Source organism: Trachypithecus francoisi, unplaced genomic scaffold (genome assembly GCF_009764315.1).
Source record: "Trachypithecus francoisi isolate TF-2019V2 unplaced genomic scaffold, Tfra_2.0 Lachesis_group5, whole genome shotgun sequence".
Classification (NCBI taxonomy): Eukaryota; Metazoa; Chordata; class Mammalia; order Primates; family Cercopithecidae; genus Trachypithecus; species Trachypithecus francoisi.
Window position 1 is genome coordinate 147,028,768 of NW_022681470.1, and position 17,848 is coordinate 147,046,615.

General features: G+C 51.5%; 1 protein-coding gene across 2 annotated transcripts; it reads right to left on the reverse strand.

Moving 5' to 3' along the window:
- ZNF554 (zinc finger protein 554) lies at nucleotides 1-17,065 on the reverse strand. 2 transcript variants are annotated; one of them, XM_033197311.1, is made up of 5 exons: nucleotides 16,801-17,065; nucleotides 12,512-12,584; nucleotides 7,441-7,567; nucleotides 2,966-3,157; nucleotides 1-1,776 (listed from the first exon to the last, which is right to left on the reverse strand). In XM_033197311.1, the coding sequence occupies exons 1-5, from the start codon at nucleotides 16,851-16,853 to the stop codon at nucleotides 605-607; spliced, it is 1,617 nt and encodes a 538-aa protein (XP_033053202.1). In that variant the 5' UTR covers nucleotides 16,854-17,065; the 3' UTR covers nucleotides 1-604. The 2 variants fall into 2 exon arrangements, with proteins under 2 accessions (XP_033053202.1, XP_033053203.1); XM_033197312.1 differs by lacking the exon at nucleotides 16,801-17,065 and adding an exon at nucleotides 16,495-16,753.
- Nucleotides 17,066-17,848: the final 783 nt, after the last annotated feature.

Consider the following 17,848-nt stretch of genomic DNA (forward strand, 5'->3'; position numbering starts at 1 on the left):
AAGAAACAGAATACCTTTTGTTTAAGCAACTAAACATGTGATGGGTCTTGGCAAGATCCCATCCACGATAGCACTCCCATCCACCAATCTTTTCCGAAAGTCTGGAGCTCACTAGCATATTGCAATGGCAACTCGTCCTATTAAAAGGCCCCGTCAGGCTGGGTACAGTGGCTCATGCTTCTAATCCCAGCACTTTGGGAGGCCAAGACAGGAGGAGTGCTTGACCCCGGGAATTAAAGACCAGTCTTGGTAATGTAGCAGGACTCCAATTCCATAATAAATTTAAAAATTTGCTGGGCATGGTGTTGCATGTCTGTAGTCCTAGCTACTTGGAAGGCTGGGGTGGGAGGATTACTTGAGCCCAGAAAGTTGAAGCTACAGTGAGGTATGATCACGCCACTGCACTCCAGCCTGGGTGGCAGACCCCATCTCAAAAACGCAACAACAAAGCACAAAAAGGCCCATTCTCAGAGCTTTCTTCCAAGGTGGTGAGAAGGTGACATAAACCCACTGCTTTTCAAATTATCCATCCCACCCGGGCAAAGTACAACCACATGTATGTGTCAGAGTACTAAAAAGGAGTTTACAAAGCAGCATGCAATTGCTAACATCCAAGAAGATGTCTGTTCTGGTAGAACGCTTTCCCACAGTCAATGATTTTGTAGGTTTTCTGGCTGCTGTGAGTTTTCTGATGGGTGACAAGGGACGAACTCTGGCTGAAGGCTTTCCCACATTCCTGACACCTGTAGGGTTTCTCTCCAGTGTGAGTTCTCTCGTGCCTCACAAGGGAAGACCTCTGGCTGAAGGCTCTCCCGCACTGCTTGCATTCATAGGGATTCTCGCCCGTGTGAGTTCGCTCATGCTGGTTGAGAGAGGAGCGGTCACTAAAGGCCTTTCCACATTCACTGCATTCGTACGGCTTCTCTCCGGTGTGTGTCCTCCTGTGCAAGATCAGGTAGGAACTCTGGCAGAAGGATTTCCCACAGTCTTCACATTTATAGGGCTTTTCCCCAGTGTGAATCCTCTGATGCTGAGTCAAAGATGAGATCCTGTTGAAGGCTTTCCCGCACTCGCCGCACGCGTAGGGCTTCTCTCCAGTATGAGTTCTCAGATGGCGCGTGAGGGTGGAGCTGTGCGTGAAGGCTCGCCCACACTCCTGACACTCGTAGGGTTTCTCTCCCGTGTGAATTCTTCGATGTTCGCTCAAAGAATGCCTCCGGTTGAACACCTTCCCGCACTGCTGGCACGCAAAGGGTTTCTCTGCCGTGTTGATTTTGTTGTGGACGGTCAGGGCCATACCGTGGTTCAACGACTGCCCATTTTCCAAATACACAAACATTTTCCCCCCGTGTTGAATCAAGTGACTGTTCTGGCTGATGGCATTTCCGCACTCATTCCTTTCACAGGGTCTCCGCTCGGCATATCCCATCTGATGGGGGTTTAAGATGGAATCGGATGCCAAGCTTGTAATATCGAGCTCACTGCCACACAAGTGATTCCCTCTAGAGCTTCCCTGTGATAAAACAAGGGCTAGGCTCAGATGACCATTTTCTCCAAATCCGTGCCATGCAGTAGCCTTCTCCTGAGGAACGGCCACTACGTGGAGGGATGCCTTTTGGCTCAAAAGTCCCTGGGGGTCTTCATGCCTCTCCTCGAATTGCTTCCATCGCCCATCTTCTCTGATAAGCTTTACCATCTTTAAACCACTGGCTGGCTCCTCCTGCAAAGCCACCTTCTTGTACGTTGAGTCTTGGTTTCTTAGTACAGTCATGCAATCTGGAATCAATTGAGGCAGAAACACTTTTTTTAGAAGAAGAAACAGCTTGAAAACGAGTGGGACAAAAGTCCTTCCAACATCTACAAGGTCTGTGTGGATTGATGTTCAAATATCAGCTTTGAACATGGGGGAAGGATGGGAAAAAGACAGATGGGTGGCAAGGAAGGCCACTAAGGATGAGATGCAGCAGCAGAAGACTGACAGCGACGGGAAAAGGCAGAGAAATATCAATGCAGAAAGAAACTACTCTGGAGGTGCGGTGGCTCACGCCTGTCATCCCAGCGCTTTGGGAGGCCGAAGCGGGTGGATCACCTGAGGTCAGGAGTTTGAGACGAGCCTGCCCAACACGGTGAAACCCCATCTCTACCAAAAATACAAAAATTAGCCAGGCGTGGTGGCGCATGCCTGTACTCAGGAGGCTGAGGCAGAAGAATAGCTTGAACCCGGGAGGCGGAGGTTGCGGTGAGCTGAGATCGCACCACTGCACTCCAGCCTGGGCGACAAGAGTGAAAGAGCGAGACTCTGTGTCCAAAAAAAAATTACTCTGTAAAGCTGGGAGAATATATCTAGCAGAGAGAAAGAATTATCAAGAAAGCAAAGAGGGAAGAGACAACTAGAAACATAGGCAGAATGGCTTCAAGAAGAAAATGGGCGGGGGGGGGGGAATAGAAGAAAATGGGGCCAGGAGTTGTGGCTGATGCCTGTACTCCCAACACTTTGGGAGGCTGAGAAAGCAGGATCGCTTGAGGCCAAGAATTCAAGAGCAGCTTGGGAAACACAGTGAGACTCCATCTCTGAGAAAAACAAAATAGCTGGGAGCGATGGCAGGTGCCTATAGTCCCAGCTGCTCAGAAGGCTGAGGCAGGAGAATCACTCGAGCCCAGGAAGGCGAGGATGCAGTGAGATGTGATCATGCCACTGCACTCCAACCTGGGCCACAGAGTGAGACCCTGTCTTAAGATAAATAAATAAAACAAGAAAATGGGATATTCTTTTCTCTGTACCCAGAGAGAGGTCATACAAAGTAGTAAAGAGAAGGAGAAAGCTGCCAGAAAGTGAACTCAAGGTGTCTGAGAACGGGATCTTGGCATTCTCCTTACAGAATCAGGGCCTTGTGAAGACACTTCTGACCAATATTTCCCATGATGCCACTGCCATCCCAATGGTTTCCATCTCCCTGATCCTCACCTGAACAGGAGGCTTGAGGAGCTCCTTTCTCCTCCATCCACAGGGCTTCTCTTTGCTCCAAGTGGGAAGAAGCCGCTGGTTGAAGAAGTAAATACCCCGTCCATGAGGAAAGACTTGTGACTTGTGGGGTTCGTGCTGGGGAAAGTGAACCCTTCTTAATCCCCGCATCAGTACATTGGTTCTTCAAGGCCTCTGAAAGAGACAAGAGTATACTTGAGAGGTAGCACAAGGTAAAGATTTTATTTTCTAATTAAAAAATTGCAGATCTGGGCCGGGCACGGTGGCTCACTCCTGTCATCCCAGCACTTTGGGAGGCCAAGGCAGGTGGATCACCCGAGGTCAGGAGTTTGAGACCAGCCTGGCTGACATGGCAAAACCCCGTCTCTACTAAAAATACAAAAATTAGCCGGGCATGGTGGTGCAGGCCTGTAACCCCAGTTACTCAAGAGGCTGAGGTGGGACGACTGCTTGAACCCGGGAGGCAGAGGCTGCAGTGAGCTGAGATCGTGGCATTGCACTCCAGCCTGGGCAACAAGACTCAGTCTCAAAAAAATAAAATTAAATAAATAAATAAATAAATAATAAATATTATAGATCTGGTTGGGCGTGGTAGCTCACATCTGTAATCCCAACACTCTGGGAGGCCCAGAGGCAGGTGGATCACTTGAGCTCGGGAGTTTGAGACCAGCCTGGGCAACATGGTGAGACCCTGTACCTACCAAAAAGAAAGAAAGAAAAAATACCCAAAAAACTAGCCAAGTGTGGTGGTCTGAGTCTATAGTACCAGCTACCTGGGAGGCTGAGGTGGGAGGATCACTTGAGCCTGTGGAGGTCAAGGCTGTAGTGAGCTATGATTATACCACTGCACCCCAGGCTGGGCGACAAGAGTGAGACCCTGTCTCAAAAAAAAAAAAAAAAATCTTACATTTCCCTCCAAAATCGATATACAAATGGTCAATAAACACATGAATGGATGCTCAATGTCACTGGTCATTAGGGAAATGCATACCAAAACCGCAATGAGATACCACTTCACACATACTAGGAAGGCCATCATAATAAAAAAAAAAATAAGTACTGCCAAGGATGTGGAGAAATTAGAACAGTTTACACTGCTGGTAGGAATGGAAAATGTACATGCTGATACAAAAAACAGTATGGGGCTGGGCACAGTGGCTCGTCTGTAATCCCAGCACTTTGGGAAGTGGAGGTAGGTGGATCACTTGAGGTCATGAGTTCAACACCAGCCTGGCCAATATGACAAAAATCCATCTCTATTAAAAATACAAAAACAGTATCTGGGTGTGGTGGTGCATGCCTGTAATCTCAGCTACTGGGGAGGCTGAGGCAGGAGAATCGCCTGAACCTGGGAGGCAGAGGTTGTGGTGAGCTGAGATTGCACCACTGCACTCCAGCCTAGGCAACAAGAGCGAAATTCTGTCTCATAAAAAAAAAAAAAAAAAAAAAAAAACAAATACAAAAATAGGTATGATGGTGCACACCTGTAATTCCAGCTATACTTGAGAAGCTGAGGCATGAGAATCACTTGAACTGCAGAGGCTGCAGTGAGCTGAGAAAGTGCCACTGCACTCCAGCCTGGGTGACAAAGCGAGATTCTGTCTCAAAACAAAACTAAACAAAAGCCAGTATGGCAGTTCCTCAAAAAGTTAAATTCTAAACATAGAATTACCGCATGATCCAGCAATTCTGCTCCGAGCATCGACCCGAAGCGCTGAAAACAGTGACTGACACAGATACGTGTTGGCCAATGCTCACAGCAACAGGATTCACAACAGTAGAAAGGTGGAAACCCGAGGTCCATCAACTGGTGAATGGATGGACACAGCATGTTGAATACACACAATGGAATCATCTTCTTCATCTATGAATAAAGCACTGACACAGGCTACAACGTAAATGAACCCTGAAAACATCACACCCAGTGAACTCAGCCAGACAACAAAAGACCACATATTATCTGATTCCGTTTATAGGAAATGTCCAAGGTAGGCAAATCCACAGAGCTGGAGAGCGACTCATGGTTACCAGGGACTGAAGGAGGGGCTGGGGAGGGAGAATTTAATGCGTATAGAGTTTTCGTTGAGGATAAAAAAGTTCTGGAAATGGACAGTTGTATTGGCTGTAGTACATGCTGAATGCATTTAATGCCACTGAACTGCATACTTGAAAAGGGTGAAAAAGGCACACTTTATGTTTATATAGAAATATATAAATAGATATGTCTGTACATATATATATGTATATATAATTTTTTTTTTTTTTTTTTTTTTTGATAGGGAGTTTTCCTCTTGTTGCCCAGGCTGGAGTGCAATGGCATGATCTCAGCTCACCGTAACCTCCACCTCCTGGGTTCAAGCGATTCTCTTGCCTCAGCCTCCTGAGTAGCTGGGATTACAGGCATGCGCCATCACGCCCGGCTAATTATTTTTTTTTTTTTTTGAGCCGGAGTCTCGCTCTGTCGCCCAGGCTGGAGTGCAGTGGCGCGATCTCGGCTCACTGCAAGCTCCACCTCCCGGGTTTACGCCATTCTCCTGCCTCAGCCTCCTGTGTAGCTGGGACTACAGGCGCCCGCCACCTCGCCCGGCTAGTTTTTTGTATTTTTTAGTAGAGACGGGGTTTCACCGTGTAGGCCAGGATGGTCTCGATCTCCTGACCTCGTGATCCACCCGTCTCGGCCTCCCAAAGTGCTGGGATTACAGGCTTGAGCCACCGCGCCCGGCCGAATTTTGTATTTTTAATAGAGACAGGGTTTCTCCATGTTGGTCAAGCTGGTCTCTCAGGTTATCCACCTGCCTTGGCCTCCCAGAGTGCTGGGATTACAGGTGTGAGCCACCGCTGTATATATGTTTTTTGAGACAGAGTCTCGCTCTGTTGCCCAGGCTAGAGTCCAGTGGTACAATCTTGGCTCACTGCAACCTCTGCCTCTTGGGTTCAAGTGATTCTCATGCCTCAGCCTCCCAAGTAGCTGGGATTACAGGCGCCCGCCACCATGCCCGGCTAATTTTTGTGTTTTTAGTAGAGATGAGGTTTTGCCATGTTTGTCAGGCTGGTCTCAAACTCCTGGCCTCAAGTGATCGAACCACCTCAGCCTCCCAAAGTGCTGGGATTACAGACGTGAACCACTACGCCCAGTCTGTATTTTTTATTATAGTAAAAACATTTTTTTAAAAATTAAGAGTACAAATGCTCTGTGATATGGCTGGGCTGTCTCCCAACCCAAATCTCATCTCAAATTGTAATCCCCACATGTCAAGGGAGGTACCTGACGGGAGGTGATGAGATCATGGGGTCGATTCCGCCATGCTGTTCTCGTGATAGTGAATTCTCATGAGATCGGATGGTTTTATAAGGTTTCCCCTGCTCTCTTCTCTCTCTTGCTGCTTTTTCAAGAAGGTGCCTGCTTCCCCTTCTGCCACGACTGTAAGTTTCCTGAGGCCTCCCAAGCCATGGGGAACTGTGACTCCATTAAACCTCTTTTCCTTTTCTTTTTTTTTTTTTTTTTGAGACGGAGTCTCGCTCTGTCACCCAGGCTGGAATGCGGTTGTGCCATCTCGGCTCACTGCAACCTCTGCCTCCCATGTTCAAGCAAGTCTCCTGCCTCAGCTTCCTGAGTCGCCAGGGTTACTGGTGCCCAACACCATGCCCGGCTGATTTTTTTTCTATTTTTAATAGAGACAGGGTTTCACCACGTTGGCCAGGCTGGTCTTGAACTCCTGACCTCAAGTGATCCACCCTTGTGATCTCTAAGTGCTGGGATGACAGGCGTGAGCCACCACGCCCAGCCGAGGGTGTGGTATTCTTTACAGCAGTGTGAAACGGACTAAGACACTCTGACTTTGTTCCCAAGGGGAATCAGAGAAGTTATCTCGGCCTGAGCTGAGACATGCAATTCCACTGCAGCTCCAGCTATCATGTACTGAACAAGGAAGGTCATCTGTTCTCAGAGAAACCAGACCACGAAAGCCACAAAACCAGGACCCACGTCTGTCTTATTTACCCATGAATCCCCCATTCCCAGCATGGTGCCCGACACACAGTAGACACTAGATGAGATGGTTTGGCTGTGTCGCCATCCAAATCTTACCTTGAATTGTAAGAATCCCCACGTCAGGGGCGGAGCCAGGGGGAGATAACTGAATCATGGCAGGGGTGGCTTTCCCCATACTGTTCTCGTGGTAGTGAATACGTCTCACAAGATCTAACGGTTTTACAAATGGGAGTTTCCCTGCACAAGCTCTCTTGCCTACTGCCATGTCAGACGTGACTTTGCTCCTCATTCGCCTTCCACCATGATTGTGAGCCCTCCCCGGCCATGTGGAACTGAGTCCATTAAACCCCCTTTCCTTTACAAATTACCCAGTCTTGGGTATGTCTTTATTAGCAGTGTGAGAACAGACTAATACACCAGATACATGTGAATCAATGAACACAGGAATTAATGATGCTTGCCTTACCCAGGGAGACCACGTTGCTATAGTTCTCCAGCATCACCTCTCTGTACAGGTTCTTCTGAGCAGGCTCCAGCAACTCCCATTCCTCCTGGGAGAAGTCCACGGACACATCCTCAAAGGTTACTAATTCCTGGAATATCACAGCGGTTCTGCTCAAGATGGGTCCACCGCCACCCACGTTCATGGGAGGAGGGGTGAGGTTGGTGGCACCGGGGAAGTTGAGAAAGGTCAAGGTGCAAAGTCCAGAGTCAGTATCTACTAGCTGCCTTGTGGGTGCTTGTCCTTGGCTTCGAGTCAGAGGGATATACAGACCTTAGGCCCACCATCAACACAGCAGTGATGACCAGGACACAGGTCTGGATGAAACACTTTGCCCATTTCTTACTGAACTGGTGATTCTAACCTCTGGATCTCTGAGTCTGACATTCCCACGTGAGAATCTCCCCCTACTGGTTCTGAAAACGCATGGATGTCAGGGTCACGCCACCTGTGGGTTACGGGACTGCAGGTATGTATCTGACCTATCCGGGACACAGCCTCCTCATCCGTTCAATGGAAAGAAGCATTTTATCCAAAGCGTGTTGTCGTGAGGACTAACTAGTTAATAGCAGTCACGGCATTTGCTATTGCTATAGTCAGAAGACCTAGACACAATACCCAACGATACGCAGGATGGAATGGGACCTTCCTCAAAACTCACAATTATTAGAGATTAGTTTTCTTTGCTTCCGTGACTCATAGTTACACGTTACAAGGCACGGACAATGTAAGAAGAGGACTCTGCTACAACAACCCTGACCCACTGAAATCTGGCGAAAGCTTTGTTGTTTCAGCACATGAAGGGTCTGAGTGTCTAGGGCCTGAATGGCTATCCAGGTAATCCATGGTATAAAACGGCACCCAAGCTGGTATCTGCTGTAAGATGTAAAAGTTGGCTGGGCACTGTGACTCATGCCTGTAATCCTAGCACTTTGGGAGGCTGAGGCAGGCAGATCATGAGATCAGGAGTTCGAGACTAGCCTGACCAACATGGTGAAACCCTGTCTCTACTAAAAATACAAAAATTAGCTGGGTGTGGTGGCGGGCACCTGTAATCCCAGCTACTCAGAGGCTGAGGCAGGAGAAGCTCTTGAACCGGTAGGCAGAGGTTGCAGTCAGCCGAGATTGTGTCACTGCACTCCAGCCTGGGTAACAGAACGAGACTCCATCTCAAAAGAAAAAAAAAAGTTACCAGTCGGATACCATGGCTTGCACCTGTAATCCCAGCACTTTGGGAGGTTGAGGCAGGTGGATCACCTGAGGTCAGGAGTTCGAGAACAGCCTGACCAATACAGAGAAACCCCATCTCTACTAAAAATACAAAATCAGGTCGGGCACGGTGGCTCACGCCTATAATCCCAGCACTTTGGGAGGCCGAGGTGGGCAGATCACGGGGTCAGGAGATCGAGACCATCCTGGCTAACACGGTGAAACCCTGTCTCTACTAAAAATACAAAAAATTAGCCGGGCGTGGTGGTGCGCGCCTGTAGTCCCAGCTACTCGGAGGCTGAGGCAGGAGAATGGCATGAACCCGGGAGGCAGAGCTTGCAGTGAGCCGAGATCATGCCACTGCACTCCAGCCTGGGTGACAGAGCGAGACTCCATCTCAAAAAAAAAAAAAAAAAAAATACAAAATCAGTCAAGAGTGGTGGTGGGTGCCTGTAATCCCAGCTACTCAGGAGGCTGAGGCAGGAGAATCCTTGAACCCAGGAGGCGGAGGTTGCAGTGAGCTGAGATTGCACCACTGCACTCCAGCCTGGGCAACAAGAGTGAAACTCCATCAAAAAAAAAAAAAAAGGAAAAGAAAAGAAAGGATGTAAAACCACTTCTAGCATGTGAACCATATGCATAGAGGAGGCACCCCGATCGTTTGACCCCAGCCTTAAGGGCCCTGTACGGACTCGCTTCAGTCCACACCCATCTTATGCCTTCACCTCTCCCTCTTCAGTTGCATCCTGGGAAAAAAAAAAACCCTTCCGACTTTGCTCACACTGGTAATCCCAGCACTTTGGGAGGCCAAGCTGGGAAGACTGCTTGAGCCCAGGAGTTTGACACCAGACTGGGCAACATAGTGACTCCCAGTTTCTACAAAAAAAATTTAAAAAATTTTTAAAAATCCCACTCCAGGATGTGCCTGTAATCCCAGCACTTTGGCCTTTGAGGCCAGGAGTTCAAGACCAGCTTGGGCTGGGTGCAGTGGCTCATGCCTGTAATCCCAACACTTAGGGAGGCCGAGGCGGGTGGATCACAAGGCCAGGAGATCGAGACCATCCTGGCTAACATGGTGAAACCCCGTCTTTACTAAAAATACAAAAAATTAGCTGGGCACGGTGGCAGCAGGCGCCTATAATCCTAGCTACTCGGGAGGCGGAGGCAGGAGAATGGCGTAAACCCGGGAGGCAGAGGTTACAGTGAGCTGAGATCGCACCACTGCACTCCAGCCTGGGCAACAGAGCAAGACTCTGTCTCAAAAACAAAAAAAAAGACCAGCCTGGCCAACATGGTGAAACCCTGTCTCTACTAAAAATACAAAAATTAGCCGGGCATGGTGGTGAGTACCGTAATCTCAGCTACTTGAGAGGCTGAGGCAGGAGAATCACTTGAACCCAGGAGGCAGGATCTCACTTCAGCTTGGGCAACAGAGCGAAACTCCATCTCAAAAATGAATAAATAAATAAAACTGCAGAGGGGGGTAGTGGTGGCTCACATCTGTAATCCCAGCACTTTGGGAGGCCAAGGTGGGTGGATCACCTGAATCCAGGAGTTCACGGCCAGCCTGGGCCAACATGGTGAAACTCCATCTCTACTAATAATACAAAAATTGGCTGGGTATGGTGGCACATGCCTGTAATCCCAGCTACTTGGGAGGCTGAGGCACAAGAACAGCTTGAGCTTGGGAGGTGGAGGTTGCAGTGAGCCAAGATCGCACCACTGCACTCTAACCTGGGCAACAGAGCAAGACCCTGTTCAAAAAAATAAAACCGCAGGCCGGGCATGGTGGCTCACATCTGTAGTCCCAGCACTTTGGGAGACCGAGGCGGGCAGATCACGAGGTCAGGAGATCGAGACCATCCTGGCTAACATGGTGAAACTCCGTCTCTACTAAAAATACAAAAGACTAGCCGGGCGAGGTGGCGGGCGCCTGTAGTCCCAGCTACTTGGGAGGCTGAGGCAGGAGAATGGTGTGAACCCGGGAGGCGGAGCTTGCAGTGAGCAGAGATGGCGCCACTGCACTCCAGCCTGGGCGACAGAGAGAGACTCCGTCTCAAAAAATAAATAAATAAAATAATAAAATAAAATAAAACAAAACAAAACGGCAATCACGTTATGCTCAGTGAGAGAAGCCAGACACAGAAGGACAAAGCCTGTGTGGTTCCACTCCTAGGAGGTCCCTAGAGTCATCAGATTCACAGAGACAGAAAGTAGGATGGCAGGTGCCAGAGGCTGGGAAGGGGGACGGGGAGTGAGTGTCTCATGGGGACAGAGTTTTAGTTTGGGAAGAGGAGAGAGTTCTAGAGAGGATGGTGGTGATGGTTGTAAAACCGCGTGAATGTGTTTAATGCTACTGAGCTGTGCACTTCAAAATGGTTAAGATGGTGAAGTTCACAGTTATTTCATATGTTTTATCGCAATTACAAAAATATTCTTTCAAATAAAGAGGAGGATGCCTTCCTGGGCAGCACTGTCCGCTCTCCAGGGGAAGGTGCTGGATCCCACCTGTTCATGGCAGTGGATGATGCCATCTTGTTAGCAGCAGCAGCAGGGAGGTGCCCCTGGGGTTGCACACTCCATGGAGCTGGTGGGAGCCCCGCCCTCCTGTGCCTTCCTGTGCTCTTGGGGGACCTGAGAAGAGGTGGGATCTGACCACCTGGGTGCAGCTGCAGCTGCCAGACCCGCAGCTGCAGACCTGGGCCTCCCACTCCAGGAAGCAGGCAGGAGCTGGAGACAAGTGAGACCCCTGCCTCTTCCAAGTTGGTGAAGCAGGACTTCCCGGTGCAGCCGTGGCTGCCCTCCCAGGCGCCGGACCCAGGCATCTGTGCAGCCTGCACCCTCAGGTGTCTCAGGAAGGACCTCCCAGTCCTTGCAGGTTCAGGGGCTATCTGCTCCCACTGCCTGGCCTCTCTTAGAGTGGGGGTTGGGGCCAAGCCCGGGGCCATGAATGGCAGCGGGAGGCAGATTAATTCCTGGGCGGAAGGGGACGGGTCGCCAGTAAGGCCCCGTCTTCAGGCCAGGGAGGGCCTGAAGACTCGGGGCCAGGCTGCCAGTTCTACAGACCAGAGTGGGGACTTATGGTGCCTCTTTCCACCCACCCATGGCCGCCCATGGACCAGTCAGCACACACTTCCTCCCTCTGAGGTCCATAAAAACCCTGGGCTCAGCCTCAGCAGGGCAGAGGACGGCCAGAGGACAAAGAAGGCAGAGAGATGAGAGGATGGGATGGGACGACCAGCTGCAGAGAGGAGTACCCTCTCCACTGAAAGCTGCAGAGATGATCTGTCGGCAGAGAGGAGCTACTGTCTCTGCTGAGAGCCTCGGAGACCTGCAGAGACGTCCATGACTTGCCTGCAGAGAGAAGCCACCCTCTCCAGGGCCTCCTCCCAGCTGAGAGCTGAGCACTCGGCCAGACAACCTGCCTACAGGCAGCAGCTGCCCACTCCTCTGAGCTGCTCTCACCGTAAAGACAACTCTCCCTCACCCTTCACTTGTCTGCATACCTCATTCTTCCTGGATGCAGGACAAGAACTTGGGCAAAGGCACGAAGGCCACAGACGTTTCTAGCCAGAAAAACGGACACCCCAGAGATCCTGTAAGACTGTCTCCTAGGGAGGGGCTGTGCTCAGTCCCAATACTGAGGGTCATTCTTCACACTTGGAAGCGGCATGAGTAAGTACCTCATCCCACACACCACTCCTGGGGAACTCTCCTGAACGTTCACATAGCAAGGGGTCTCCTTCTCTATTGAGGACTGGGTTTCTGGCAGGATTGTTCCCTCCGGAAATACTGGGCACCTTCTGGGAGAATGAGGACATCTCACCTGGGACCGGCCGGGCAGGTACCCAGCAGCCATTCTCTCCTCTTGGGAAAAGCAGGTTCCTGGGCAGTCAGAGCTGTGGGGAGGAGAAAGGTGCTGTGAATACCAGACCCAGGCCAGTCCCCAGATCCCAGAGCCCTTGGCCTGGAGACCCTCTATTTGCTTGAAGGGGCCTCTATACACAGAGGGAGGTAAACTGAAGCCGGGACCCAGGACTGAGGCCAGGGTTTTTTTGTTTTGTTTTTTTTTTTTGAGACGGAGTCTTGCTCTGTCACCCAGGCTGGAGTGCAGTGGCCGGATCTCGGCTCACTGCAAGCTCCGCCTCCCGGGTTTACGCCATTCTCCTGCCTCAGCCTCCCGAGTAGCTGGGACTACAGGCGCCCGCCACCTCGCCCAGCTAGTTTTTTGTATTTTTTAGTAGAGACGGGGTTTCACCGTGTTCGCCAGGATGGTCTCGATCTCCTGACCTCGTGATCCGCCCGTCTCGGCCTCCCAAAGTGCTGGGATTACAGGCTTGAGCCACCGCGCCCGGCCATCAGGGTTTTGTTTTTTAAGAGATAGAGTCTCCTTCCGTTGCCCAGGCTGAAGTGCAGTGGTGCGATCATAGCTCATCTCAGGGCAGCCTCACCCTCCTGGGCTCAAGCGATCCTCCTACCTCAGCCCGTGGCTGGAACTACCGGCACCACCATGCCCGGCTACTTTTCTGTATTTTCTGTAGAGACGGGGCCTTGCTATGTTGTCCCAGGTCTACAGCTCCTGGGCTCAAGGGATCCACCTTCCTCGGCCTCCCTAAATTCTGGGATTAAAGGTGTGAGATGCCACACCCATCATGGCCAGGAGTCTTAAAGGCCCCATTGTATGGATGAAGGTCCTGAGGCCCTTGGAAGCAAACAAGTTTACGAAACACTCAGTCTCCATGAGGAGGTGAAGCACTCACTCCATATGTGTTTCCTGAGACTGTTTTCACAAGGCGCCAGTAACCCGGGGGGCTTGAAATAACAGGAATATATCCTTTACCAGTTCTGGAAGCCGCAAGTCTGAGATCAAGGTGTGGGCAGGGCTGTGCTCCCTCTGAACGTGCTAGGGAAAAGCTCAGTTGTGGTGGCTCATACCTGTAATCCCAGCACTTTGGGAGGCTGAGGCAGGAGGATCACTTGAGCCCAGGAGTTCAAGACTAGCCTGGCCAACATGGTGAAACCTCATCTACTAAAAATACAGAAAAAAATAGCCAGGTGTGGTGGTGCATCCCTGTAATCCCAGCTACTCAGAAGGCTGAGGCATGAGAATTATTTGAACCTGGGAGACAGAGGTTCAGTGAGCCAAGACTGTGCCACTGCACTCCAGCCTGGGCAATAGAGCAAGACTCTGTCTCAAAAAGAAAAGATAAGGAAAAAAAAGAAACAAAAGCTCTCAAGAAAAATCCTTCCTGCCTCTTCCAGCTACTGGGGGCATGACTAGTGTCCTTATAAGAGAAAGAGATGCCTGGACGTGGTGGCTCTCACCTGTAATCCCAGCATTTTGAAACACCGAGGCGGGCAGATCACGAGGTCAGGAGTTCGAGACCAGCCTGGCCAACGTGGTGAACCCCGTCTCTACTAAAAATACAAACATTAGCTGAGTGAGGTGGCAGGCGTCTGTAATCCCAGCTACTTGGGAGCTTAGGCAGAACTGCTTGAACCTGGTGGGGTGGAGGTTACGGTGAGCTGAGATCACACCACTGCACTCCAGCCTCGTTACAGACTGAGATTCTGTCTCAGAAAAAAAAAAAAAAGAGACAGGGAAGAAGGCCATGTGATGATGCAGGCAGAACCTGGAGTGATATGGCCTCAAGCCAAGGGACACCAACTACAGCAGGACATCCCCAGAAGCTGGAAGAGACAGAGATCCTCCCGCCAGAGCCTTCAGAAGCACCACGGCCCCTCTGCATCTTCATGTCGGGCTCCTGGCCTCCAGACTTGTGAGAGAATAAATTTCAAGCCTCCCCCTGCTCCCCAGTTTGTGGTGCATTGTCACAGCAGCTCCAGGAAGCTCATATAAGAACCAAAGGCACTGGGCGTGGTGGCTCATACCTATAATCCCAGCACTTTGGGAGGCTAAGGTGGGCGGATCACAAGGTCAGGAGATCGAGACCATCCTGGCTAACACAGTGAAACCCCGTCTCTACTAAAAATACAAAAAATTAGCCGGGCGAGGTGGCGGGCGCCTGTAGTCCCAGCTACTCGGGAGGCTGAGGCAGGAGAATGGCGTAAACCCGGGAGGCGGAGCTTGCAGTGAGCCGAGATCACACCACTGCACACCAGCCTGGGCGACAGAGCGAGACTCCATCTCAAAAAACAAACAAAAAAACCAAAGGCAAACACAGACACAGTCTCCTTGCTTTGAGGGGCTTCACGCAGGGGATTCTTTGCAGGTGTCGTCGAGGATTTACACCCTGCCAGGCTTCCCTCTGCCCCCAACATGGCGCACGGCTCCCTTGGCTCTTGGGACTTTTTTATTTTTATTTTTTTGACACAGAGTTTCGCTCTTGTCACCCAGGCTGGAGTGCAATGGCGCGATATTGGCTCACTGCAACTTTCACCTCCCGGGTGCCAACGATTCTCGTGCCTCAGCCTCCCGAGTAGCTGGGATTACAGGCACCCGCCACCACGCCTGGCTAATTTCTGTATTTTTAGTAGAGACGGGGTTTCACCATGTTGGCCAGGCTGGTCTCTAACTCCTGGGCTGTAATCTGCCCGCCTTGATCTCCAAATTGTTGGGATTACAGGTGTGAGCCGCCGCACCCAGCCCACTCTTGAAACTTTACATTACAGCTCATGGCAATGAGGACAGGACCTCCCACGCCTCAGCTCCTGCGTCTTCCCTCTTCCACCCTCAAGTGGCTCACAGGACCCTCCTCTCTCATGGTTGATGTTAATGACCCTGTCAACGCCCTCACTGACCTACACCTATGTGCCTAGGTCAGGAACATCCCTTCCAATGTCCAACTCCCAAAACTCATCCTTGCTCCAAAAGAAAGGCCTCATGAGGCTGCCTTGCAAACAAAAATGAAATCCACACAGCCCGGCACAGTGGCTCACGCCTGTAATCCCAGCACTTTGGGAGGCCGAGGTGGGTGGATCACCTGAGGTCAGGAGTTCGACACCAGCCTGGCCAACATGGAGAAACTCTGTCTCTACTAAAAACATAAAAATTAGCTGGGCATGGTGGAGTGTGCCTGTAATTCCAGCTACTTGGGAGGCTGAGGCTGAACCGCAGAGGGTGCAGTGAGCCGAGATCATACAACTGTACTCCAGCCTGGGCGATAGGGTGAGACTCTGTCTCAAGAAAAAGATAAAGAAGAAAAAGAAACCAACGTGTTTGGGTAGGGGAGAGTTCAGGGAGGTTGGGGTTGCTAGACCAGCAGAAAGGTCAGCTGCCTCCTCGTTCCTCAACAGGGGTGGTGGGTATAAACAGAATGGACCCTTGAAGGCGGGCACTGTGGCTCACGCCTGTAATCCCAGAACTTTGGGAGGCAGAGGCGGGATCACCTGACGTCGGGAGTTCGAAACCAGCCTGGCCAACATGGTGAAACCCCGTCTGTACTAAAATGAAAGACTGAGCTGGGCATGGTGGCGTGCCTGTAATCCCAGCTACTCGGGTGGCTGAAGCAGGAGAATCGCTTAAACCGGGAGGCGGAGGCGGAGGTTGCAGTGGACCGAGATCGTGCCATTGCACGCCAGCCTCTGTCTCAAAAAAAAAAAAAAAAGGACCCTTGCTATCTTATCACCACGACCGCGATGCTAACGTATAAGTGAGGTCCCTCCCACAGGGCACTGTGGACACTGGGGCCTGGGTCATTCGCTGGGCTGGGGCAGGGTGCTGAGCTGCATCCCTGGCCTCCACCTACTCCATGCCAGTTGTGACGACCACAGACGTCCCCAGACATCGCCCGGTGTCCCCTGGAGGGCAGGACCGCCCCTCGCTGAGACTCTCAGATGTGGCCTCACTGAAGTGCGAGGGTGGCAGCCGCTCTCTGCCTTTAGGGTACAGTCAATGCGTCTTCTCCCTCTCCTTGCAGGCTGGGCCCCAGGAGCTTAAGCGTCTCTCATCCAGGGGCGTCTTCACAGGGCAAGGACAGACCGTGCCATCCTGGGCGCTGGGGCCCTGGGCGAGCTGCCGGCCCCCGACCCTCCCGTGGGGACCCTAACGGGACAGGGTCATGCCCCGGCCACCCGGCCCCGCCAGACCCAGCCCCACGAGAGCCCCGGCAGGCCCGGCACGGAGGTCGCGGCGCGGGAGGCGGCGGCACTTACAGCTGAGCTGCCGGGAGCCGCGCGCGCCGGCCCAGGTGGGCGCAGGTGACCATTGGGGCGCGCGCTCAGGCGCCACGCAGAGCCCCCGAGGCGGGAGCGCCCCGTGCAGGCTGGACGGCCTCCCCTGCGTGTCCCGGGGACGCCTCCTCCGCTGGGCACCTCGGCGCTCGGAGCGGACGCCCCCAACAGGCACCCCTCTGGAACTCGCCTCAGCCGCCGCCGCCAACTCCCGACGAGCTCAAAGGCAAACTCGGCACTGCGCCTGCGCACCCCGAGCCTGCGAACTACAAGTCCCAGCAAGCTTCGCAGCGCGGCTCTGGGCTCCCGGCGCTCCAACCTGGGTCACAGCGCCGCCTCCGGGCGGGCGGCGTCTCCTCAGGACCGCGATGCCCCTGAGGCTGTCGGATCCACCTCGTGTGGCTCGGTGGAGTCCCCGGGCGTTCTGGGGTTCGCGGACCCAATCCTCAAATCCAAGCTCCATCGTTTCCCGGCGGCTTGCCATTGGATATTAATAACTATTATTATTTATTAAGCAAGTTATATAAACGTATAATGCATTACATATTAAAATGATTGCTTAAGTAATTGTTGTTTGTTTTTGAGACTGAGTTTCACTCTTGTCGTCCAGGCTGGAGTGCAATGGCGTGATCTCAGGTCACTGCAACCTCTGCCTCCCGGGTTCAATCGATTCTCCTGCCTCAGCCTCCCAAGTAGCTGGGATTACAGGCGTGTGCAACCACACCCTGATTTTTTATATTTTTGGTAGCGACGCGGTTTCACCATGTTGGCCAGGCTGGTCTCGAACTCCTGCCTTCCAGTTATCTACCCGCCTCGGCCTCCCAAAGTTCTGGGATTACAGGCGTGAGCCACCGTGCCCAGCCAAATTAAATTATTGTTTATTTAATATTCTACTAATTGTTATCAGAAATTAAAATAGTAAAACTACTATAATTAATATAGTGTTGTAGGGTATAACAAATTCCTCTTCAAAGGTTTTAGCCTGTAAATTGTTAAGTACAATCAGTTCTGAGCTCCTCTCCAAAGAACC

Bases quoted from the DNA above. Each gene is read 5' to 3' on its own strand.
- ZNF554 (XM_033197311.1), bottom strand. From the start codon at position 16,853: ATGGTCACCTGCGCCCACCTGGGCCGGCGCGCGCGGCTCCCGGCAGCT. The intron at 7,568-12,511 runs GTGAGATGTCCT...GTGATATTCCAG, and splicing joins ACCTGCCCGGCCGGTCCCAG to GAATTAGTAACCTTTGAGGA. The intron at 1,777-2,965 runs GTGAGGATCAGG...AATTGATTCCAG, and splicing joins TCCTCAAGCCTCCTGTTCAG to ATTGCATGACTGTACTAAGA.